This window comes from Telmatherina bonti (genome assembly GCF_933228915.1).
Source record: "Telmatherina bonti genome assembly, chromosome: 6".
In the NCBI taxonomy this organism is placed as follows: Eukaryota; Metazoa; Chordata; class Actinopteri; order Atheriniformes; family Telmatherinidae; genus Telmatherina; species Telmatherina bonti.
Genome location: NC_136624.1, coordinates 29,366,453 through 29,391,956, shown reverse-complemented (window position 1 = coordinate 29,391,956; position 25,504 = coordinate 29,366,453). Strand labels below are relative to the sequence as shown.

At 39.0% G+C, this 25,504-nt stretch overlaps 1 protein-coding gene across 2 annotated transcripts in view; it reads right to left on the bottom strand.

The window, feature by feature from the left end:
• Positions 1 to 25,504, bottom strand: part of ca16b (carbonic anhydrase XVI b) — a 107,886-nt gene that overhangs the window by 25,222 nt on the left and 57,160 nt on the right. For both annotated transcript variants that reach the window (XM_079242959.1, XM_079242960.1), the window contains exons 3-6: positions 24,205 to 24,384; positions 13,125 to 13,273; positions 5,886 to 5,981; positions 2,478 to 2,544 (exon numbers count right to left, since the gene is read on the bottom strand). In XM_079242959.1, coding sequence (XP_079099085.1) covers positions 2,478 to 2,544; positions 5,886 to 5,981; positions 13,125 to 13,273; positions 24,205 to 24,384 — 492 coding nt within the window. The remainder of the gene's footprint in view (positions 1 to 2,477; positions 2,545 to 5,885; positions 5,982 to 13,124; positions 13,274 to 24,204; positions 24,385 to 25,504) is intronic.

Below are 25,504 nucleotides of genomic sequence, written 5' to 3'. Positions count from 1 at the left end.
CTGTTCATCTTAAAGGCACCACATCTTTTACTGTGTAACACTTAGCTTCAAATGTTGCATATCACGACATACAGTCGCATGGAAACGAGCAAAATTGTTTAATTTCCCCTCCTGTTGTGTCATTTTTTTACTGCTTTCCTGAAATCTCATCTTGTGGAAGAGCAGTAGTTAAAAGCCTCACTACTTGTTATCACCCGGGCCAGATCTCAGTGCTGAGGAGGGCTGAGAGAGGAGCAAAAGCAGGGGAGTCTGATAAGATGGCCAGCGCTGACAGTTGATCTGTGGCTGGGTGGTAGCATGCTCTGCTCCATGTAACAACTGTGGCTAGGCCACGGGGATTAAGACAGATCCAAATGATTACTGGATCTGCTCTATCCTCTGATCTGAACCTGGCAAGGATGTGTAGAAAAAAAAAAAAAAAGATGCTAAAACTATCCAGGGGGAGATGTCTTTATCTCCTGGAAATATGCTGTGTGGGTTATGGAGTTTTTTTTTTGGTTTTTTTTTCCCCCTCTGAATTATGTTGAGAAGAACCTAAATAAAGCTGAATTTATGTCAAACCCAATCTCATACTGCTCACGACGGCCTTATCTTAAAAGAAACAGAGGTTTAGGGTGTGGTTTGCATTCAGACTACAGAGGAACGGGAAGCCTCGCCCCCGTGCCTCGTCGCTACTCTGAGTCAAATTCAGTATGCACAGCCTTTCTTCTCCCTGTCTTCAGACAGCGTACGTGCCCTATCGCTCCTGGGCCGGCAAGATGCTGATGGATGGATGACTGCGGGATAACGACCTAGTGGAAAAGCAACCATCCTAACAGGGAAGAGGGCGAGGAGCATTTAGCAGCTAGCAGGAAGAGCGTCCAAATGGCACCGCACCCACGTTAAGCTTTTTGTCAGCTGAGAAATGGGAGATCTGTGGCGCTAGCACAAACATCTGTGTAGCCGCGCAGCGCAGGATTCAGTGTGGCAGGCTGCGGCTCAGAACGCCGAGGCTATCCACCAGCTGTGGGCCTGCCAGTTTAATCCTTGACCTCTTCCCATGTTTAAGTGTTATCCTAAAGTTGCTCCTGGTGACAAGCTCCTGCATGTATGCTGCTATAGGTGTCAGAGTGTGTATGTGTGTGTAAATGGGTGAATGAGAAACGCTTGCAACCACTTTGTCGTCGTGGTGGAAAATTAAACGTATTCGCGGAGACCGATAGAGACGTCTAACTTCACACAGTGAAGCCGACATGTTTGGTAATACGTCTTTGTTAAAGTAGAAGCTTATACATAAAAACCAGTCAAATAAAACTGCGAGTGAAAAGGTCTCCCAGCTGATGATGGGCTAATCAGAGAACAGTCAGTTTTCTTTATTCCAGTTACTTCAGCTCAAAGTGACCTATTTTCTGATTCGGAGGTTAAAACATATGTGGTTTCGGGTGATGGAGAGCTTTTCTTACCACACTATTACACTATTGTCTTTAGCAAGAAGAAAGCATTTTTCTCAGACGCTTGACTCAAAATGTCATACCCTCACCAGCCTACAAAGCACAACGTCAAACATCCATCTCATTTCAAATTATAATTAGAATCGACTGAGTGGAGCCCGGCTCTTGTCTAGTGAAACCATCACGAGAGCGGAGAAATGACGTCATGCTTTCTATACGTCCTCATACATATACATGTCCTTGTCAGAGTGCAGTTGTACTCATAAAATGACCATCAGCCATGTTGTTGTGCCTCAATCTGCGGTAAAGGATTACACAATTATGCTAAACTAGGGGGCTTAAGGATTGCCTGAGCCTCTGATGCCAGCCCTGCTGCTGTAGTTTAAGACAACATGCAGTGGCATTAAGATTTCTACCACAGCACACTATGCAGCATATGAAGAGTTAAAGTGTAAGTAAGAACCTCTGCTGGAGCAATACTCCATGAGAGCATATATATATGAGATTGAAACACAGGGTTGTCTTAATTGAGGCTGAGATGTAATTAATAGTTCTGTGTCTGTGGAGGTCTCCTCCTGCAGAGCTATAAACACCAAAGGAGGGGCTCTTCCTTGCAAACGTATTCTAATTTGGAAGTTAAACTCTGCTTATATTTGGTGTTTAGACTAATTTGGGAGCTAAAACAAGAATGACAACCCATACTTAAGCAGTTGAACGCAAGAAAATAGGAGAGACGGCATCTGTAGTGTCAGAGGAATTTGCTTCTGAGATCAACCATCATGGACTACGTCAGATGGATTTAGTAAGGGTCAATTGCTGTTTGAAAAAAATCCCCCCATGACTTTAACATGTACAGTAATGTTTGGAAGTAAGAGGATTTTGGCGAGGCAGATAAAAATGTATAACATGGTAGATCAATAGAAACACAGCAGAGATGCACAAACCCGCCTACCCTTTAAATATCAGTCTACCTCCACTTCCCCGACAAATACGGCTGTTCCACATGAAGCAAAGTTGGGGGCAAAGGGTTGCTTTTTCATTACTTACCATGATGCACTACACCTTTCAATCCCTGGATGATTGGGTCCACAGCTGGGTTGTCCTTTTGCCCCAGCTGCAGGAATGTCCAGACACAAAAGGATTACAAAAGGGATTATGAGACTAGTATAATAATCCAAACAAAGGAAAAAAAAAAAAAAAGCACTAACGACGACACAAAAAGTCACAGTGAACAGAATAAAGAGGCCAGGCATGCTTCTTTTTTTTCTTTTTAAAACAATCCATTATAATTCAGCAGGCTCTTAATACCATCTTTTTCCATCAAGATAATTCCTGTGAGAGATCATCTTATTTAAGAGTTGACTGTCAGGTCATTCTTCAGGCCAAAGACCATGAAAATTGCTCTGCCACATGGACTAGCAGTATTTAGTAAATCTTGTCAGCAAGTCATTATTTAATATTAGACCTGTAATAACAAAAGGGAATTCTTTCTTGGTCCTGTTGCTGTTGCCAACACTAAACTCTCATATCTCATAGATTCAAAGGTTTTTCTAACAAAAACTTTTTGTCGTTCGCCATTTTCAGCCGGCAGACAATTTTAGTCAATGGTATTTCCATGATTATAAGACGGTTTTTAAAACCGGATCAATGTTATGAGTGTCTGTAGTAATTCATCTAAGTGCCTCTTTATCAGTTTTTTTTTTCTTTTTTTGAATCAAAATTTATATTTTAACCTGTCGCAAACTACATTTTTTGTTTTAAAACCCATATCTGAAAAACCCTCATCTGCTGTTAGTGCGAAGATTTTGGGGTAAGCGTGTGAAATTGGAGTCTGCATGCTAACAGACTGTTGTGGGTCTCTGCGCTGTGAGAAGTGATAGTTTTGCAAACAGCAGCAGTCATGCAGGCAGGCAGTCTGTCCAGACCATAACTACTTGGATAGTTACACAGTTTTTTGCACTTCAAGCTCTGTGCTTTTGCAAATTTGTCTGAAATAAATAATGAATGCCGCGTTAAAAGTGTGAAGTCATTCTCAGCTTTAATTTGAGTGGGTTTTCATCAGTTTTAAAAATGAATTGTGTGTGTGTGTGTGTGTGTGTGTGTGTGTGTGTGTGTGTGTGTGTGTGTGTGTGTGTGTGTGTGTGTGTGTGTGTGTGTGTGTGTGTGTGAGGTGCAGCTCTTTTCAGACACTGGCAAAAATGAAGAAGAGTCACTATCTTTTTTCACATTTCCGTTTCTGTGTACTGAACTTTTTCTGAATGATATGTGTTAAAAACTGTTCCAATAATGCATCATTAAAGTTAAGCATGTGCACAGATATGAGACAGCAGAAGAAACACAGATTTCATGATGCAACAAATCCCAAAAGGAAGAAATAAGGACTTAAACAGCTCAATATTTGTCTACTGAAGCACAGGTTGTTCAAGACACTCTGCTTTTAAAACTCTTTTGGTTCGCATCGGACCTGCAGTGCTCACATGATGAATTCACAGTAAATTCCCTTGCAGATATTTTTATACAAAATCCATGTTATGAGTGCTACATACAAAATGACAAATACTGTTCATGTGTGGCCTCAGACCTAGAACATAGATCACCTCTAACAAGACAAAACATGCAGGAAGAGACAGTGGAAAGGAAGACTAAAGCTTATCAAGTCGTATTAACATATCTGACACCCTCTGCCCTGGATGTTACACCTCGAAACTGTAAAATGAAACCATTCCATATATTTTCATCTTCCTTAAGAGCATTACAACTTATTTATAAAGTCTCAAGGGAGCAAAAAAAAAAAAACCTCCCTTCCTTTTCTGTTTGGCCTATACTTCATTGTTTGCAAGGACTAAAGGACTGATTATATTATTTAGCTCCACGTTTTACAGATATTTCCAATGTCCTACTTAGAAGATCAGACTGGACAAAACAGTGTTGGGATGTGGGGACCAATCCTCCCCTGCTCAACATTAATTCAGGTCAGTCAGAGGAGAATAATTGTGTGGAAATGAATGCTGAATGTGGATAATATGCACACCTTAGAGGCCATTAATAGGCCTTTGGGGAGCACAGCAAGAATTCTCCTCATTGATTAGAAATGGTAAATCTGAGCCAATGTGTGTGTGCGCACGCTTAAAAACTCTCCCACAGTAAACTGCTATTCAGCGGATTGTGTATGCTGGTGCTAATTGCAGTAAGCAATAGGGTTGTCAGGACCCAGCGGAGGCATTTAGGTCCTCGCACACACACACGGTTCATCACTGTCTGAGGATAGACCTACATTGCAAAACACCTGTGTCCCCATTACAGTCTACCTCTGCCAGAGAGCTGACCCTTACCTACATACCATTAAGCAGAAGTTTAGCGTGCATTGATCACCTGCCATTAATTGTCAAGGTGCTGCTAATAGAAATTAGCCTAACGTGGGAAGAAACTCAGGTTGTCAGTGTGGCTGTGCACAGTTCATAAATCTCTGAGGTGCTTTAACGCTTAACGGAAATTAGGACCAATCTTGCCCATTAAGAGCTTATGTGTCCAGATCTTCAGGGGACAATTTGTGGTATCTCAGTAAGCAATCTGCCAGACAACGAGAAAAACAAACAGTTGAAGAGATTTTTTTTTTTTTTTAATTATTATTATTATTTTAATTCCATCTCAGGTGCCAAAGATCAACCCTAATAAATATTCATAATTTGGCTTCAAAGATGTTCATTTTTAGCTTTTTCAATACTGGACTGATACTATTCCAGTCTTTACCTCACGTCATTGTTGCTCAACCATTTAATACACCCACCTTCTGTTTCATTTATCAGTTTCCTCTGATCAGTTTCCATTTAGTCACTCATCTTAATGATTTCTGTAAACCATTCAAACAGCTGGCAGTAAGCGCTCTGTCTATACTTTGTTGTTCCATAAGGCTGCTAATAAGAACATTTCCTACCTGCGTACCGGCAGATACACTGTTCAAGCGATTACAAAGAGGTTTTTCCTCAAGAGCAGACTATTCCTCAGAGAAAACGGAGCGGTAGGTATGAAGATGAACCTTTTTGGATCAGAATATTTTCATATTTTACACAGAGCTGGAGTGCAGACTGTGTTTACACAAGTTGAATGCTAATGTCAGGATGCTACATATCCTGATCTTGTAAATTTGACATGCTTTCTGTCTTTTTTTTAGTTTCTTTGCATTCTAATGTTTAATAATTATTACTTATCATAAATTAATCCTGCATGGGATTGACTGTATTTTATGCTGATGAACCAAAACACTAAACAGGCTGAAACATTTGCACAGAGATGACCTTTTGATGACAATTCAGAGGGTCATCAAAGTTATTACTGTGTTTTTTTTTTATGTGGAAGGCAATATATTTCGTAGAACTTCAGATTACACCAGCAGACCAACTTTAAATTGTACTTTCTGATATCTTCTGGTCTTGACCTTTGGGCCTCATACTTTACCTCAAAGAAGACAGCCATGGCAGCAATGATGCGTCTTTCCTTGATGGCAGCACTGAGACTGTCAAAGTCATCTGAATTGTAAAGGTAGATCTGCATCTGGGTTGGGAGACAGAGCATAAACAACTTAAGGAGTGGACAAGGAGAACCAACAGTCCTGTCATCAATCACTTGGGCACAGTGCTGAGGAGCTGATGAAAAGCTGTTTTGAGGGGCAGAAAAGAGGGTGTATTTATCACTCCTATAAATCTCTCATAATCTGTGTCAGTCTTTTTTGTGTGCTGCCACTCCTGGAGGCTGCCAGAGAAATACAGCATCCCATTCCTCAGGGCGACTGTCCTCACATGCACAGTAACGAGGCGAGAGGAAAAAACTGGAGGGAACGTTCTCTTCATCCTCTGTGCAAAGATCTGACGGAATGGTATGCTTCTAATCATGGATCCCAATTATCTAAAATCACCCATAACACCGCTTGTGATTTCACAGCAACACTCTAGATGTGTGGGTATAATGTGAAATGCATCATACACAAAATACATCATACACCTGTCATGGTTCGGGCTTTCATAAAGCAATTCTCATATCTTTCATTTCTAGCAGAAATAGTATGGTACTGCTGATAAAAATCAGCAAATGATTCTAACAACAGCAATTGGAGCTGTCCATCATCTTGCTGCCAGGCCTCTGTAAATTGAAAAATCCTTTCATGTCACTGAACCGAGTTAATAGGCAATAAGAAAAAGGTCCTAGATGTTGATTTAATTAAAGGGTATGCCGTTGGTTTCTTCTTTTTTTTTTTCCTTTTCAAAAGAAAATCACACGACAGCAAAAGCCACAACTGGCTTTGCTGACAACAAATGCTAAATAAATGAGTAAATAAGGGCATAAATGAGAATAAGTCCATTAGTGGGAACCACAGGCCCAAACCAGGTTTGAAAGGACTCAATCCAAAGAATTCAAGTTAATCTGTTTCCTTCAGAGTTCTTATAACTGCAGCCTTTAATGGAACTAATTTGTTGTGTGAGAACTCAGCAAGAAAGACGATTGGCCATTCATCACCCTTCAGATGTTATTAACTACATTACCCAATTAAGCTGGCCCCCTTAGGCTTCATTTACTCACAGAGACCGGCTCATGTGACCCGTTCTTGTTAACAGCACACTTTGGAAAACGTGATTTTCAATTATATACCTTCACAGGAGTCAATAAAGCAACATGAATCACTTGATTACTTATTTTGTTGATTGTGTGTTTGTTGAGATCTGACAAATTCTCCTCATTAGAGGAAACTTTATTCACACTCACAGATAAAGATGTTGACTTAAGGGACAGACAGGTGGTCGGACAAACCTTTAAGCCATCTGTAAAGCACGGGGATGTGCCGGCCGCATTTCCTGAGGCGTTCCTTTGTCTACATTCTGTTTATAGCAGCCAATTTTTCTTCTTCATTTGCAGCACAGCAAGAGTGAAAACAAAAGTCGAAAGTCGCTCTGCATCCCCGCATCCCATTTAAGCAGAAAAGGTGAAAAACAAAGTCATGTTTGGCATGATTTCCCAAGACAACGAAAATGTTGAACCAAGACAATAAAACTACTGGAAATGTTTGTGTGTGTGTGTGTGTGTGTGGGGATGTTACATTATACCTCCCACAAATGTACGTCTTCTGTCTTCACAACTGTGCTTCTTTAGACTTTTGCTAACAGATACATTTTCTCAATTCTCACACTTCCCTAACCCATAATCCTCTACCTACCTTATCCTCTTTCTTGAGCACCTGCTAAAAACAAATATGAAACTTAGTGTTTCATATAACGGATTACTTCACAGATATTAGCAACGGATCCCTTTGTTTGCTCGAGTGAGGCTACGCGGAAATGCACCGCAGTCTGCTTTGTTAACCCAACACTAATAAAGCTGAGTGGAACTAACATACCTGGTAAATATATGTTTCTATGGGTTGCAGTGTTTCAGCTGTTGTTAAATATTAACAGAAAAAAGGGAAAAAGAAGCAAAAAGCAAAAAAAAAAAACAAAAAAAAAAAAAAAAAACGGCAGCCCTTCTTGTCATACAGATCCCTATAAAAACCTACTTATAGCTGTTGGTATAATGGCTGGCAGACACCATAAACACACATTGTTTTATTGCTCTCTAGCAAGAGCTTACACTTCAGTGGCTTTAAGAGCTCAAGTGCAGCAACTTAACACAACAAAAGAGGAGCAAATGAAAACCTTATCTTTACCAATCCCATAGATTGATTCAAATATCATCAGTGGTATTTCCTCTGAACCAAGCATCAGTCTTGCAGGCCAGGTGCTTCCTCAGTTTTCTGTATCATAAAGAGGCTGTCGACACCGGTCATGTCCTGCACGTATATTTAGTGGCTTTGAACGTTGCATTTTCCTGTCTTTTTGAGTGCATTTCTTAATTAATATGTGTTTCTATATTGGTGATAAGGCTTCTGAATATGCAGTGGATTTTATAACTGGAAGTTGGTTTGGAGTTTTCCGTGAGTTTCTTATCAGTGCATTTAGCTCTTGGGCTCTGCATTGGGTCAAGGGATCAGTCTTGACTCATCTAACATTTTCTCACTGGAGTTTTGTTTCAGTGCCACCGAAGCTTTTATCTTTCTTACTGTATGCTCACAGTAACACTTATTCATATGCCCTTAGTGCTGGGTGTGCAAACGTATACCCTTCTAAGGTGTGATTTGTAATCCATGTATAATTAATCTAACCTTGGTGACACCCTAATATATTATGAGAAAAGATCTCCCTATGGTACCCTGAGGGAGAAAAAAATCCACAGTTTCATTTTTCATTGTGCTGTTTGAGCGAACAGGTGGTCCATCTATCGATTTCCCCACTTCACTCCCATGAAAAAGACCGTGGTTAGATTAATGTCAAGCTCAGGAGCCACAGGCCAAGCAGCCCATTGGGTTCCTTTTCTTTTTTTCTTTTTGTTAACATACCTATAGTACAAAGCTAGATCTGTTTCATAATACAGCTCATTGAAACTAAATTTATCTTTCACCTCCTTTGCACATGCAAACTATATTTGTGTGCATTTTGAAGCTTCTGGGCAGGTGGTACAAAAGCCCTTCTTTTCCTCTACTGTAAGAGTAAATCCTTTTTGCAGGGTGTTACACAGTGTGTGACTCACGGATGAATGTGACTCATTTGGAGTTGAGAGATAATTAGACAGCAGGTTGGAAAACAGTTTCAGTTTAACAGAAGCAAATAAGTCCCGGAGCTAAGCCTCTGCGGTCACGCAGCTCAAATCCTGAACAAAACGTATACTGAAATAAATAAATAAACAAAATTAACCCCCGCTTTAAAAGGTCACAGGGCTACACCAAAGCTCAAACATTTCTACATCCTGCACAACGTGCCTGACTTTGCTGCACACATCTTGTCAGATATAATATAATCTCAAATATATCAAACTGTTTGAGGTCATAAATATGAAAAATGAAAACAGCACATCTTATAAGATGGAGCAGTCAAATGGCTAAAGGCTAGATCCTACACAGCCATACACCCCTCCCTTCAACCATTCATCATCTGATTTCACTCTTACCTTCTGGTTCACGAGATGGAATAATACATCATGTCTGATGTATGTAATCTGACTTATTGAAAACAGAATAATTTTATAAAAGCACACCTCCCACTCTGTGCCGTTACTGCGATACACTCCGTGCATGCACATACGTGGTTAACGGGAAATATGGACACAAAGGGTTTTTTTGTCCTTTCTGCAGTAGAATCAATGCTAACTGTATTATTGGATGATATTTATTCATTTTTGTGTGTAGTTGAGGATGTGACTTAAGTTGCAGCGAGAAGCTTTTGTTGACCCAGTTTTTTTTTTTCTTCCCAGTCCTCATCACACAGCACAAAGTGTCACATCCATCCCATCCGGGCTGCATGCTCTTTGTGTGCTTTGTCACTCAATAAATGGCACAAGACGACGATAACCAACACCTAAATTAAAAAAATAAATAAATAAAAAAAATTTTAAAAAAAGACTACACAACCTGCTTTGTACACAGTAAAATTAAATCTAAGAATCTAGAAATCACTTAAATCTCATATTTTATTGATACAATACCAAAGACAACACATCAAACCAACAAATGTTTCATTTTTAAAAGAAATATACGGAAAGTTGGGACAGGGGCATGTTTACCACGGCGTTGCATCACCTCTTCTTTTAAAAGCACTCCGCGTGTTTGGGAACTGGGGAGACTGATGGATGTAGTTTTGAAAGTAAAATGTTTTCCAATTCTTTCTTGATGTAGGATTTCAGCTCAACAATTCAGCCTCCGTTTGTTTTATATTTTTCCCTCAGAAAGCACCAAATGTTTTCAGTGGGTGTCAGGTCTGGACTAGACAATGATTCCGTGTTGTTGTACCTGCAGAATGTGGTTTGGCATGGAGTTGGTATAAATAAAGAAGGTCTTCAAACACACAGACTTTCTGTGCTGCCAGACAGCTTTTATTTCATTCAGCATGTACTGATGCCTTTATATGTGTAAGTAGCAGATGCTATGCGCATTAATGCGCCATCACATCATATCATAATGAATGCTGGCTTCTGAGTTTACAGTTAACAAGCCAAATGGTTTCCCATGTCTTCCACAATTTCATCACACAATCCTGTTATTTTTGTAATGTATTCCTGGCATCAGATTCCAAATGAACAGAACATTGTTTAAAGAAACAGCATTTCTTGTTTCCAACATTTGGCATGCTGTATTTTATTGCCAATGCGATCAGAGTTTTCAAGGATTTAAAGAAAATAAAAAGATTTCTGCTACTATTTGCATTCTTAAAAGAAAAAAAAAGTCATTTTGGAGACATGGTTGCAACAGATGACCTTTGCATGGAAATGGCAGAATTTCATTCATGATGGTCCCCAAACATTCGGTAGTAATCATTTTTGGGTGACAGTACCATGCTCCAAAATTTGCATGTCTTGCATCAGCACACAGCTCTGCTGTATTTGAGTATGACTGAGCTTGTTCATCCTTCCCTGCATTTTCAGGATGTTTGATCGTGGTCCGCATCTCAGAAAATGGCAAATGTTGGATTTGAATTACTTCTGCGTTACTTTCTGCTCTTTATTTTGACCGTTCTGCTTACTTGCCAACCAGTTTCTATGCACTCATTCGCAGCATGTTCTTTCCAGGTGGCACAGGTTGTTAGAACACATCTACTACACATCTATAACAAGGCGTGCAGCGTACTTAAGCATCACGCCTTTTGTTTGATGCTATTCTTAAACATTAATGCAGCATAGGATTGTTTGTCTTTATGTTTTTATGATATCTTGCTGTCTTTTCCACTAACAAATTGAGCCGAGCTACTTCTGTCTTTGCGCTTAACACCCGCAGGTCTGTTTTCACTGATTACATTTTGAAATGGAAATCATCAGCTTGAGCTCCTCTGCAGCGTTACAGACAGTCAAAGCAAAAAAAAAAAGTCCATTCACAAAGACATACCAAGCAACAAATCTACATTTCATATCTATATATTAACAAGTGAAGGGGGCATAGCTTCTGCGTTCGGTTTCTTTCCCTCTGTTTCCTAACAGCTGTCCAAACCGGCCATTAAAGTGAATCCCATCATATTGTTTAGAAGCACACCATCAAAGGACCCGTATGCACAACAGCTTTATAATGGCTGTATATAAACCGATGCCCTTTAACACTACGCTGAACACAAAATGATGTGGCAAAAATAAATCTAATTACCCAGCTATTCAGCATCAAAAGCCTTGCCGGTAGAGAGGGCTGCAAAGACGAGAGCCAAGAAACAAACAGAGGAGGAATCAAGCTGTGTGTTTGGATTTAGTACAGAGGCGCTCACCAACAGCTATTTCCTGTTTTTACAGTGTTAAATTTGAACTAATTATCAACCATTTTACATTAGATGGGGTAAAAAAAAAATCATTTATTTAAATTATAAAAAAGTAAAAACTATGATGTGTTTACTCATTCAATTTAGATAATAAGCAGGAGCAGCACTGTCATTTTTTTTTTTTAAATAAATGAAAGGCAGTAATAACCCTTTCTCTCCATGATATAAAAATGACAGATTTGTGTTTTAATCCATTAATCAGACTGAATCACCACTGAGGGTTTCAGTCTCTATACCCTTTACATCTCTTTTACAAGAGTTTTTGATTTTTGTTGCTTTCCCTTTATTACTTGCAATCTGTTCTCCCTTGTTCAGCCAGTTGCATACTGCAGCTCCAGCGCTTGCACAAAGATCCTCCCAGTCTAACAAATTCTCACATCTTTTAAAATCCAGAAAAGCCACTTTGTAATAAAAACCTTTCGGTGCAATAAATGTGGTGTTTCCAATAACAAAGTGATGCAGCTGTGGATAATGTCGTCAGGGTTTTATTCTCACTAATTTCTGTGCAGGGGTGTCTTCTAGTAAACTGACTGTAATGTGTACAAGCTGCTTTATAATAACATGACGTTGACTCCTATAGCATTGTGATAGTGAATGTGGCTCTTAAAGTAGCCATGTAATGGCTCTCTATTTAAACCTTTTCCCATTTTTCTCTGCATTTTTATTAGTAGGCCTTGAACGTTATGGGTGTTTTGTTTTTATTTGGTTCAGTAATGAATTGGTTGACTGAAAGGGGCCATGATCGAAAAATTTGAGGATTTTGACACTTCTTAACATTTCTTGCATGAGTGAAAAGGTGGTTGCTTTTGCCTGCATGTTAATAAAAAAAAAAGCAAAGTGGTGCAGATAAACTTTATCAGTTATATCTAAAGTAAAAATGAATAAAAAAAAGCAGACGAATTTATAAAAGAGAAAAATCCAGATTGACTTTGGCTGTAGTGGATCCAGGGTCAAAACCTGCTTTTTAACCCAATAAATTTGATCTTCTCAACTAATCTGCCCTCAAAACAGCACAGTATCTTAGAAAAAGTTAATTTATTAAAGGCACCGAAATACTACCTCAAATATAAATAAACCGTACAACAGTTTTAAGCTTTGGAAATTTTAAACACAACATTTTAAAGCAACGCTAAGCCCATCCCACAAAGACTATACCCACATCCACAAGTCCAAATGCATCCAAACCCTAATTTCCAGGTTCATTAATTAACATTTGATCCATTTAAACACTCCACTAATGATTTTGCAGCATGCAGTTTGACCTTTAAAATACTGGACCATGGGCATTTGTCAAATTGTGAGTAGCAACATGAAGTTTTACCTCTACAGGGAATCTTCTGCCATTGATGCTGTGTTCTGAGCCCGCTGATCCATTACTCTGGCCCCAGTGAAACTCCATCTTCTCAGCCTTAAAGCGGCCAGGCAGTCCAGCACCTCTCACAAAGTAATCGTCTTTCAGGAGCACAGCAACTGGAGACCGGGGGAGAAAAAAAGGCATCAAACAAAGGAATGTAAGTGCACATAGGCAAGGCAGCAGCAAAGAGGAGATTACCAATTGAAGAACGTGTAAAGAAGCTCATTAGAAGTGCACACTCGCATTCATATGCTTTTTATACTTGCAGTATTCTGCTTCTGATCTCCAAATGTCACATTTTGTAACCCCAAGGCGTTGAAAACAATCTGAATTTTGCCTGTAAATACAAAACACCACTTTCTCAAATCACCTGACCTCTGAAGGGACTGAGGGTTGCAAGACAGCCTTTTCCAAACTGGCACACACAACCATTTTTTTTTTCTTTACAAGAACAATCCCTTGATGAGTAGCTAAATGTAATGTCAGCGTGAGCACCTCCACAGCGATGCTAGATATGCGCCTCTCGGAGAGAGCACAAACACGCTTCCACCAGTGGCCTTGACATCTCTGGTTAACAGCGAGAGGTCTAGCGAACAGATTCTGTAAAAGCCATCAGCGCTTTAATTGTTGCATGACTCGCCGGGATGATATAATGGCATTTGCATGCTTTGTGGTTTTCATCCACATGCCAGCGCTTTAAAAAGCTGTAATGCCACTGCTTCCTCTGCAGAATGCCAGACATGTTCTCTCATGTGAGATCATTAGCGATGGATGCTTCTTAAAAGACCTTTTTTTTGTATGGAAAAATGAGATTCAGGTCTTGTGCGATTCTATGTGGTGCCACTGTTCCATTTTAGTGGCATTTAAATGTTTACAGATAATTTTTTTCCTTCGTTTACATAAGTGTAAATATACAACGCTGCAAATATTTATGTGAAAGTTTTCTCTTGACATATTTGAAAGCAGTGATTTTATTACAGTTGACTGCAAGCAAAAATCATTCTCAGGCCTCTGAGATCCTAAAACAGGCTGCAATCTATATGTAGTATTGATTGTAAAATTTTATGGAAACATAGAGCGCCTAATGTGCTTAAAATGACTAAACTGCTGAGGAAATTAATCAATCTTATTTCCATAAACACACTAATCGATCTCACATTTTTAGTTCAACTTAAATGAAATAATTCTGCTTGTCTACTTTCACATGAGCCTGCTATTTCTACTTGGCTTTTAAAGCAGCCTGTAAGTTCTCAGGAAAGGGATTAAAGTAAAAAAAAAAAAAAACTACCTCTATTTTCAGACAGAAAGCAAATCACATATATTTTAGCATTTTTTAATAAGAAAGTACCGTTATAATATTGATAATTCTTATGATAATAACATTACCTATAGAAAAGTGTAAAAAAAAAAAAAAAAAAGTATTCATTTTGAAAATGATAGGAATAGACTTAAAAGTTCTTCACAATTTAAAGTGAAGACACACACATAGATAACAGCTGAGCTGCTACAAGAGGCTTTCCTGACAGCAGCAACTTGGTCTTCAGTATGTTGCCTGAGGGCACTTCCACATGTGTACAGGAGAAGCTGGGATAGCTATTACTGCCTGTTAATGCTCTCTGTTGTGTCATATAAGGGTGAGTTTAAACTGTGTTAGTGCTCTGTGGCCTCTGAAACACCACGACAAGCCAGATTATCATCTCTTCACTGTCCTGGCTGAGGTCTCATGCTAATGCATCTCGAACCTTTTACCACGTCTACATTTGACATCATTAGCCAGATTAGACCCGATGCTCTGTCAGCTGATCCTCCGTGTTACACGAGGATTTACTCAGTCTCTGAATCAGGACAACCAGCTTTTAATCATTTCACAAAGCAAGCTAGGAGTAGGGGGCGTGTGAACACGCAGAAACAAAGGTAAGTTGTTAAAAAAAAAAAAAAAAAACAATGGAAAAGATTTAAGTGAAAGAGGTCACCGGCTGATCGATAGCGGGGAGAATATAGGTGAGAGGTTTTAGAGTGACAAAAAGAAGAAACAAGCAGATCTGAGGAGAGAAGAATCTTGTGTGATGGGGGATGAGCTCACATCCCGCGGTGAGGCAAGGATCTGCCGGCGGTATTAATGTGCTGCTTAAATTGACATCCTACAGCATGGAGAGGAAGAAAACGATGCCGGCCATTTCCAAGATTTAAAGCATTTAGTCAAAGTAAAAATCAGCCTGCAAATGAAGTCACGACCCATCGTATCATGATATGCAAGTCCTTTGCAATAGTGCATAAATAAATGAAGAAAAAAATGGTGTAAGTACATTGTTGGGGCGATGTATCCAACATGCAGCACAAGAAAAGCCAGGGAACGGAGATACTGGCTGGCCTTGGGAGTTTCATTAGGAATGCAGCCCTGGGTGTGTGTGAACCCTCAAACAGCAGAGGAGGAATTAGACGCTAAGCCAAAAAGACCTTGAATCACAGTCTGTGAAAGGAGGGGAGTGTGTGTGAAAGTAAATCCTTGATCAATGCAGATGTCTCTGGGGCCTTCCAATTCTCCTGAATTGGGTTTAAAGTTGTTTGAAATTTTTACTGAGAAATGTTTTGTTGAGGACTGATGCGTGAATGGTAGCCAATCTGCCAGATCTCAAAGCAGGTCAAGGCACAAGGGAGTGTCATGTAATCAATTGCAATGAACTTTTAAGATCTATTCACTCAGCTCTTAATTGCAACGCTGACTTTTAAATAGTGTGAAGGATGTTAATGCCCCTCCGCAGGGGATTTCAGCAACTCTGTGTTAGCGCCCCCTAGCGGCAGCAGGTCAGGGTCTGGAAAAAAAACCAAAAACCTGAAGCTGTATGATGTAAAAGTATTAACTAGAGCAATATATCAAACTGAAAACTAAGCAAAAAATATGAAGGGAGCTTTTAGTGGTGATTAGCTTCCTCATTCACCTGAATCTGACGCAGCTCTTCACATTAAGCGTCTCAGGAAAGAATATGCTCGTGTTGTTTGGTTGCTTGGTCTGCAACTTTACTGTTTCAGTCTTTCACAGTGCAGCTCTCAGCCTCAGCAGGCAACAATTTCCAGTTAAAAAGCTGTAACATGCAACAGCACTCTACCAGCAAGGCCCCAAATGGGAAACAGACACAGTTGGTGGCAAGCTGGGAAACATAGTGACTAATAAGAGCAAGACATTTCCTTTAGGACATCAACAACGAGTCAGGTCAAGTCATACAACAACTCCAACCTCAGGCAGAGTGACTGAGGAGGAAGGCGCCATTTTTTTTCTGCATGCACTGAGATGTAGCAGATATTGTGTGTGCAAAAATTAAACTGATTTATAAAACAATCATTAAATTAGAAAAAAAAAAAAAAAAAGAAATATGAAGAATACAAGTGAGACAGTGTGATGTGATTTAATGTAAATAGCTTCATATTCTCCACCAGAACCTGAAAAATAGATGGAGTGGGTGTGACCATCTGAGATTTAGAAGCCAGGTAGTAATTTGCGGTGCCCCCCTGGCGCCAGTGAGGAATTAAGTGTTGCAGTGTCGTGGTGGTCTGTGGAGTCAGTCATCAGGGTGTATCCAATGTGTTCGGCAAGCTGCGTTCACTTTCTCATCTGCCATATTAAACATAAACATCTATGCTTATCTGCTGTCTTCAGAGTAACCTGCTGAGACCACTTTCAGCCATAAGCATGACGCATTTGATACAGTTTTTTAAGACATTTGGCATCACTTTATGGTGCAAACGTTTAAAATCATTTGAAACACAATCTTAGTTTTGTATTCTGTCTCTAAATGGACACAGAAAGCAGAAAATTACACCATATAAATGTTGAAGTATCACATAAAGGTAACAAATAGTAAATATCCCAAAAAAAATGTTGGTACTTTTTTTTTTATTTTACATTTTGTTGAAGGGATAAATGAAGACCTCATTAAAAAAATTTGACTTATCTCTTTTTTATTATTTTTTTTACATGTAGGGTCTTTATGGGTTAAAGCTACAAAAACCTTTTAAAACAGTTCAAATCAATCTTAAGTCTGTGAATTAAGTTCTTCAAAAGAAAACAACAAAAATCAAACATGACGCTGTCATGCCTCCATGCAGGCCAGCAGAATTAGTTTGCTCATGCAAACACCTGTACTTCATGTTGGAGGAAAACTGGTCTTTTACAAAATACACAAGACACAAGAATACTTTATTCATCCCCGAGGGGAAATTCCAGGTTCCAGTACAACCCGACCAAGACCAGACAAACAAACAAACAAACAAACAAACACAAGAGAACAGGCCAGGCAGTCTGAGGCCTCGCAGCCAGCTTTACCTGGTGTCGCCTTTTAACAGAAAAGAACAGAAGTACATTAGGATCGAGGGTAGATAATAGACAACACAGGCAAGGTCTGAAGAACCTAAGTTTCATGTTGATACATATAATTTATTATTTTATTGTGATTCTGCTATTTGTGTTTTCTGCTTTTACGCCATCTGTAAAGGTTTTAATGTGTCATGTAAAGCACTTTGAGTTGTCTTGTACATGAAAGGTACTATTCAAAAACTTGCCTTGAGCATTTTTCACAAAAAATGTTTATTTTTGTCTTTTTTACTGGAAATCTTTAGATTACGTGACATGAAAGAAATATCTTGCAAAAAAAACAAAACAACTAAAGCTGAAGGTTTTTATTGAAAATACTAAACTCAACAGCTACCTCGACCAATGTCAGCCTTTTGGTAAAATGAAATAAATCTCTGAATGTTCCAACTTTATTTCCGACTAATACCTTCTCAATTTTTTTTATGTCTGCTTTGAAAGAGGCCTTTTTCTGTCACAGAAAAATCTTTTCAATACTTGCTTGGATTAAAGCAGCAAACATTCAGAGTCAATGAATTAATAATAATAACTTTTAAATGTGGTCTTTTTTGAAAAAAATTCAAATTAACTATAACATATAGCCATATTGTTGCCCATCTCATATATAACAATATTTCACTTTAATCGCAGTGTCAGCGGCAATGTGCCACATATTGGTCTATGTGTAGGAAACCCTGGACTTAGCAAAGGATGAAAATATAAAATTAGAAGAAGAATTAGACGTCATCGGAGGAAACATTGTATCTTGATCGACAATAAGCAGACATAAAACCAGAGGCACTTAAAATTTGATAAAGCTTTACGCAATATATAATGTCAAAGAACTTTAAAAAAAATAGTCTGATTATTTTACTCTAATACAGGCTAATTCTTCAAGGCCTCTGTAGTAGCAAATGGATATGTGGATAAAGACTTACCGCAGCATTTGCCTGTCATGTTTGAATGCAAACGTTCATTGTTCAGCAAAATGGAGAAAACAAGATATGCTTCAAGATTTTCACATGGTGGTTTATTAAGGATTCAATCTGGATGATTAAAAACAAAGGTTTAATATTAAATATTAAATAAATATTATACACACGTGTGTGTATATATGCTTTATTTTATGTATATTTCTGGCTGTAAAGCACTTAAAGTCGTTGGCTTTTAAGATGTGCTATATAAATAAAGCTGACATTAACATTGTCATATACGTAAAATATTAAAAATGTAAAAAATTTCTTTTTTTAAAATTTCAAAATTACAGAGGAATTAAAAAAAAAAAAAAAAAAAAAAAATCAATTCTGTGAAGATGCTCAGGATGTTGCTGAGGACATTCACAAACTGAGCCCTAACAAGAAAGACAAAAGTGTTTATTTTAACCGCAGGAAACTAATGAAATGTGGAACCACGACAGCACACAGCAGATATTTAATATTTCAGTCTTTCTTCCAGTGGTGTCCTAAGTTAACACTGTAACACTTTGTTTGGGCATCTTCTGCAACAACCGGCTGAGCTGTGGGCATGTGAGGATGCTAAAGGGAGATGGTGCTCCTGACTCCTGACCTTCTTTCACCCCGTCTCTGAACACAAGCAATCCACAAAGAGTCCACTTACCGCTCTGGCTTCGGTTCTTAGAACTGATACACAGCTGATATACAGCTGCTCCACCTCTGCGGTGGACTGTTATCTCTTTTCAAAATTAGTCCACAGTGTGTAACTCAGCAAGAACACACACATGCAGAGCTGTAGCAACCACCGTATGATGCCGCTAACTTGGCTCTTTGATCCACTGTGTATAAATCTGATTCTCTCACTTTATGTGCAGCTCTCCAACAACTGTCTAGTCCGTAATTCATCACATTATTCCTGTACAACTCCAAAAATAAGTCCAAATTCATCAAATTCAATAAAGGCTGGACCGTTGCCAAACACATTTAATTTTTTTTTCATGTAAATCTCTGAATTTGCTTCAAAAGACACTAGCTAACATTGAATGTGATAAAGGATACCGTATTTTCACGACCATAAGGCGCACATTAAAGTCTTAGATTTTCTTCAAAATGTGCAGCGCGCCCTATAGTGCAGTGCGCCCTTTGTGTGCGTGTTGTTGTTGTTGTAATCGGACATATAGAGAACACCATGAGAACGTTAAAGGGTGAAGCGTGGGTGTTGATCGCATATAAAAGAACAGGTATGTGCGTTATGCAGAACACCTTTTTCTAACAATCCTGAAAATGGCAAAAAGACACGCTTATGAAGCACAGTTTAAACTGAAGGCCATCAACTACGCCAAGCAACATGGAAATCGAGCAGCCGAGAGAGAATTTAAGATTGATGAATCGATGGTTCGCAAGTGGAGGAAGATGGAAAACGAGCTCTGACAGGTAAAGAAGACGCAGCTGAGTTTCCGTGGACATAAGGCAAGGTGGCCCGAGTTGGAGGAAAGACGCTTGGGCTAACGTGTCTGCTGGCACTGTTGTCCGCGCTTTCGCAAAAGCCGGCATCATTTCCGAGGAGCCGCACGGCACGGAAAGTGACTGACATTGAAGAAAGTGAACCTCGCATGTTTGCTGGAGATTTAGCGCAGCTGTTCAATTCAGAAACAGAGGATGAGGACTTTGATGGGTTTGACTGATGACGATTACCGGTAAATAAAATGTGAGTACCAAACTCAGTTTTGGTCCTGGTCTATTTTTAAATATGCACACTTGTGTGCTTGTTTTATCCGTGTGTTTTACCATGCCCGGGCCTATTGATGATTGATTGATGATTAAAAAATGTTAGTACTTTGTAATCAATACTTAAATAAAGCACAACCAAACTCGGTTTTGCTCCCGCTCTATTTTTAAAAAGGCATACTTGTATGCTTGTGTGCATTGAGAATGTTAAAGGGGAAGTGTGGGCGTGGATTGTACCGGTATATAAAACCTGCGCCCTATGGTCAGGTGCGCCTTATGTATGTGTTAAATACAGAAAGGGCACACATAACTGAGACTGCGCCTTTTAGTACGGTGCGCCTTATGGTCGTGAAAATACGGTAAATGCGTTAAATGGGCTATAACTATCGGACTGGTATGTTCCTCGCCCTTTAGCTCTCCCAACTAAAAAACAGATGACAGACACTCCCAGCGCCAGGAATTCTGTTCATTACCTGCAGACTCTATGAACATATATAGCAAACCTGTGGAATTGTTCATTTATAAAAGAATAAGTGTAAAACAACAGAAGTTTAAATATTATATTAAATTTCTGTTACAGGTGACAGTAGGGCTGTGCAATTGATCTGAATTTGATCTTGGCTCCAAAATAAAATTTTAAAAAAACAACAAAAAAAAAACAACAACCTCAAAACCACAGACAGACCTAAAATAATTATTAAAAAAAATTACCTTTAAAACAATTTAGCCAAATTACACTCTGTAATTGTATCACTTGTTCTGATTAATCGCTTCTGGAGGTTAATACCTGCCAATACTGGCAGTACACCCCCCATTATTCCTACAGACATTGTTGCAAACTTTGTTAATGTATCAAATAAGTACAGCAACTCCTTTTAAAGAAATAAAAAAAGAGACTAGCTATAAATCGAGTGACTTTTCTGGCAATATTGAAGACTTATGGAAACTGACGTGAAATGACGCATCCTTCATTTCTCAACAAGCAGCAGTGCTGCCGTTGGCCCCTCCGCCATCCAAAAGCATTCACAGTAGGCCCAATGGGTCAGAAAGCATGTTCTTTTTGCAGCGAGGGTGCTGATATACAACGCCCTGGGCAATGCAGTGAGCAATCACATTGATATTTGTGATTTGAATATTGACTAAATTAACTGTGATAAAGATTTTTCCATAATCCAGCAGCCGACGGCGACATTTTGATTCAGTCTTACAAACTTGAAACTATACATCTAGTCCTACAAGTGCACCCTGCATCACTGTTTTCTAGCAATCCATTAAAAAAGAGGACTGAGGAAGACCATTAAAGAAGTGGTCTCCGTGCCCCGACATTACACATTTAATAAACTAGTCAGATGGATGCTGTATGGGGTGCAAAATACTGCAGCTATTATATCCAGTCATCCTAATTAAAATCTTTAAAACTATTACCATAACGAACATAGGTCTGGTATTAGATGAGAGACGTGGCACTAAAATGCCATTTGTGACCACAGCTCCATAGCAACCGCACACTAAACCCATAAACTTGGATAAACCTAAAATAATTAGAAAATTCAAAAGAAAGTCAACAAAACAGCATGAATAAAAGGATAAGGAGAATATCAAGGATACAAAATGCTGTGATGTAGAAGAAAACTTAAACTCTGAAGGGCAAAGAGTTATTGGGAGAACAATGCAGCATCCAAAATGTGTTTGAAAACTGTTTTCCAATAATATAAAGTACAACTAACCCATCCAACCAAATGATCTTACAAACATCCACATTTGAAGCGATAAGGCCTTTGAAATATGGCATCGATGCTAAATGAAATGCATCCGAGAACCAGGCCACCTCTATAACAAATTATTTCAGTGGAGTCATGACCACAGATACCGTCTGCTATAGATGTTTGGTGGTGCCTGAGAAGTGGAGCGGTAATGTGACAGGAAATTAACCTGCAGAGACTGCACAACGTTCAGCTGCTTCAGTTAGGCTATACATAATTTCAGGTCATGTATCCTGGCTCGGCTGGTAAAATGGAATAACAGAATTAGAAATGTCACACTTGTGGTTAAAGTGTCCTGCAATAGGAGCAGTGGAATAGGTTGTGTGGTTAATTTACAGATATTTTGTGGGCAGGCTCTCATGCAGTAATAGGTCAAGCGGGTGAGGGTAATAAAAAACCTTGACCCGCTACTTTAAGTAGCCTACATAACGTTGCTAATGCTTTTGTGCCTCTTCTTTTTCTCCTTCTTTCATATCATGATGACAATTGCAATGTTTCACACATTTGCTATTTACACTGGGAAATAAGTCGATTTTCTTTCACTTGGCCAAGATGGATAAATAGCACCTATTATTATCAGGAAAGGTAGAAAACCTTGGTAATTTTATTTTGTTTGGTCGCTAAACTTATTTGATCTGATGAAAAATGCTGGAAACACTAGGGCCAATGGGGACCTCTTCCAGGTTTACGTTTACTAAAGGCAGAATTTATAGATATCAATATGTAGAAACATACACTTTTCTCTTCATATATATCATGCCCACATTTCTTTTTCTTTTTCTTTTACTGGTAATAAAAATAAAACAGGAGTAATGGCAAACAAACCTAAGTAATAGGCTCCCTTCTAAGGTGAAACTGATTACTTTCTTAGTACAATGATGCAAATTTGTGAACTAAGTTTGAAATGACCTTTTCTTTGGAGTATTTTGTGGTAATGTAGTTCTATTTTTCTGATTTTCACAGCCATCTAAGCCCCCCTTGTGCTGTATGCGACCAAAGTTACACCAAGCCATTATACGTCCATCACTGTAAATAAGCAGCCCGCAGCATTGCTCGGTTGTGTCAGTGGCCTTGGTTGTCATGGAGGCTAACAACTCTCATTATGATCAAACAGAAAAGATGACACTACTCTCATCAGAAACTGTGCCAAAAGCAGACAGATCAATTAGGGTCAGGCTTTTCACACCAATGGTGCATGGATTTGCCAAATTAAAGAAAGGGAAAGGGAAAAAACAACTTTGTGGCAGTGATTTTAAGTAGCAGCTAATTGAGCGAGATTCAAAATGAGTCTGTAAACAAGGCATGCAAAGCTTTGCATACAAAGAGAATACTGAGTGACAGAGAAGAGCAGAGGGAAGGACAATTAATGCAATAATGGAATAATAACTCACAGATGTACAAGAACCACTGTGGCCTGCTACTAAATGTGGCTGCTGTGTGCGTCTCCAAGACAACAGATTTATTTTCATCAATTCGAATAAGCTGTGTTTAGATTTTCATGGTGTTGTAAAATGTAAAGGAGTTATTTGATTAAAAGATTCCTTTTCTGAGATGTCCTGGATGAATGTCCTGTCACCCAGTCAACACTCACTCTTTCAGGCCATTTCACTCATGCTTCCTTCACCTCCCACACACTTTGTCACCACATTGAGAGCCCTGAGTGACCTGTAGACAATGCTCTCTACAAGTTTGTGTCACTTTGCTGGCTTCTTTATACTGAAAGACTTCACTGTCAAATGGGTGCCCTGTTTGTTGTTTTCTTTTTACACTGGTGTTGCTCTGATCCTTTAATCTAATCTAATTCGGTCCATCCTACCTCCAACAGTGCTCTTGTTCTTACACAAGCAGAAAAAATAAAAAAGCTTAAATATTATACACAATCCAATAAAAATTTCTAATTTTAATATTTTTTGTGTTTAAATGAGTTCAGTTTTTTCAGGGTCATTGTGCATTTTGTTGACGTGAAGTTGCATTTACGAAGCAACAGACTCTCAAATCATAGCAGATATCACGGATGAATGTGTTTGGTTTACCAGGTTAATGAAATCACTAAAACATTTAGGAACTTATTCATCATTATGACCCAACAGTCTTCAAATGCAGTGACAATGTTAGGCATTCATGTTTTGTCTTCTCGCTTCCAGTAAATTTACAGAAGTACCTTTAACAGTCTAATCCAACCAGAGGTAAAAGCTTTACAAGGGCAGGCAGCCTAGTACTGCATTACTACATAACAACACTATGTGTGTGTTGCAAACCTGTCTTTCCAGTGTTTTTCATGGTGGTCTGGTTGGAGGACTCAACGTTGAACTTGTCAAGTTCCAACTCCTGGAACTCCTCTGAAACCAGAGCATGTTCGTCTACAACGTCCACAGGCGACTGGTTCGTTGCAGCACACTCTGGGTATAAGGCTGCCCAGCCTCGAGGTCCATGGCTTCCTGTTGGGGAAGAAAAACACACACATGCACACAAAATGTAAGCTGTGTGCCAAATAAAATGCAGACAAATTTTCCTTGATCAACTTTATCTGAGGGTATCAACTCAACCACACACAAAATTAGAAACACTGACAATGAAGTTACTGCAGCAGCAGCAGCCCTCAGGGCAACAGAAGCAACCGAAATGAAGAGAAAGAGGACAAAGATTCTTTCATATTCATTCAGCTGCAGTGCCCTCTCATCCCCCCCATGCTGAAACCTTCCTCAGCTGGGAAAACATGTGAACACAATAAAAGTTCATCATCTGGGTGCAAGCAATTTCAGTCCTAGCTGCCCATATATGATTAAAATATCCAAATGAGTTGTTTTACTACCTATAAAATGAGCCAGGAATGGAAAAAAAAAACAAAACGTAATAAACATGAACTCTTTTTTTTTTTTTTTCCCCCTCCATTCCTGGCTCATTTTATAGGTAGTCAATGAATAGACATTTTAACAGAAAATACTTAACAATACATGTGCAGTGTGTGTTGCAATCTAACTTCCTGTAGAATCCCCATCCAGTGTCTGCTCTTTTAATCTTCTATCCCCTACAGTGGCGCTTCTACAAAGGAATAATCCACAACCGACAGGGGTCCCCTTGATCTCTTCCCGGGTACAATTGGCCAATGCAACAACAAAAGCTGAGGGATCAGGGGAACAAGGAAGCATGCATGGATTTGAACTTTTCTGGGTTAACACAATATTCATGATCTCATTCCCTACAGATACAGGACAACTTTGCTATGAGCTCATGAAAAAGACATAAGAACTCTTGACTAAAAAAAAAAAAACCATGAATCAAGAGTGGCTTTATGTCTTAGTGCGTATAAACACCTTGCAGCTAAGCAGACTGTGCTTGGTCCCATCAAAAGACAGTGTGACTCAGAAATACTTTGAGACATGCTGCGTTTTAGCACATCAACCAGGCAACAACACACACCATGGGGCGGCATATTGACAGCCATTTGCACAAGTTTGGTAATATTCGCAGCACAGTGACGTGTTCATTGGAAAGATTAATAAAAAACAATTCCTCATATCTGTCTGGTAACATAAAAAGGAAGATAAGGAGTCTTTA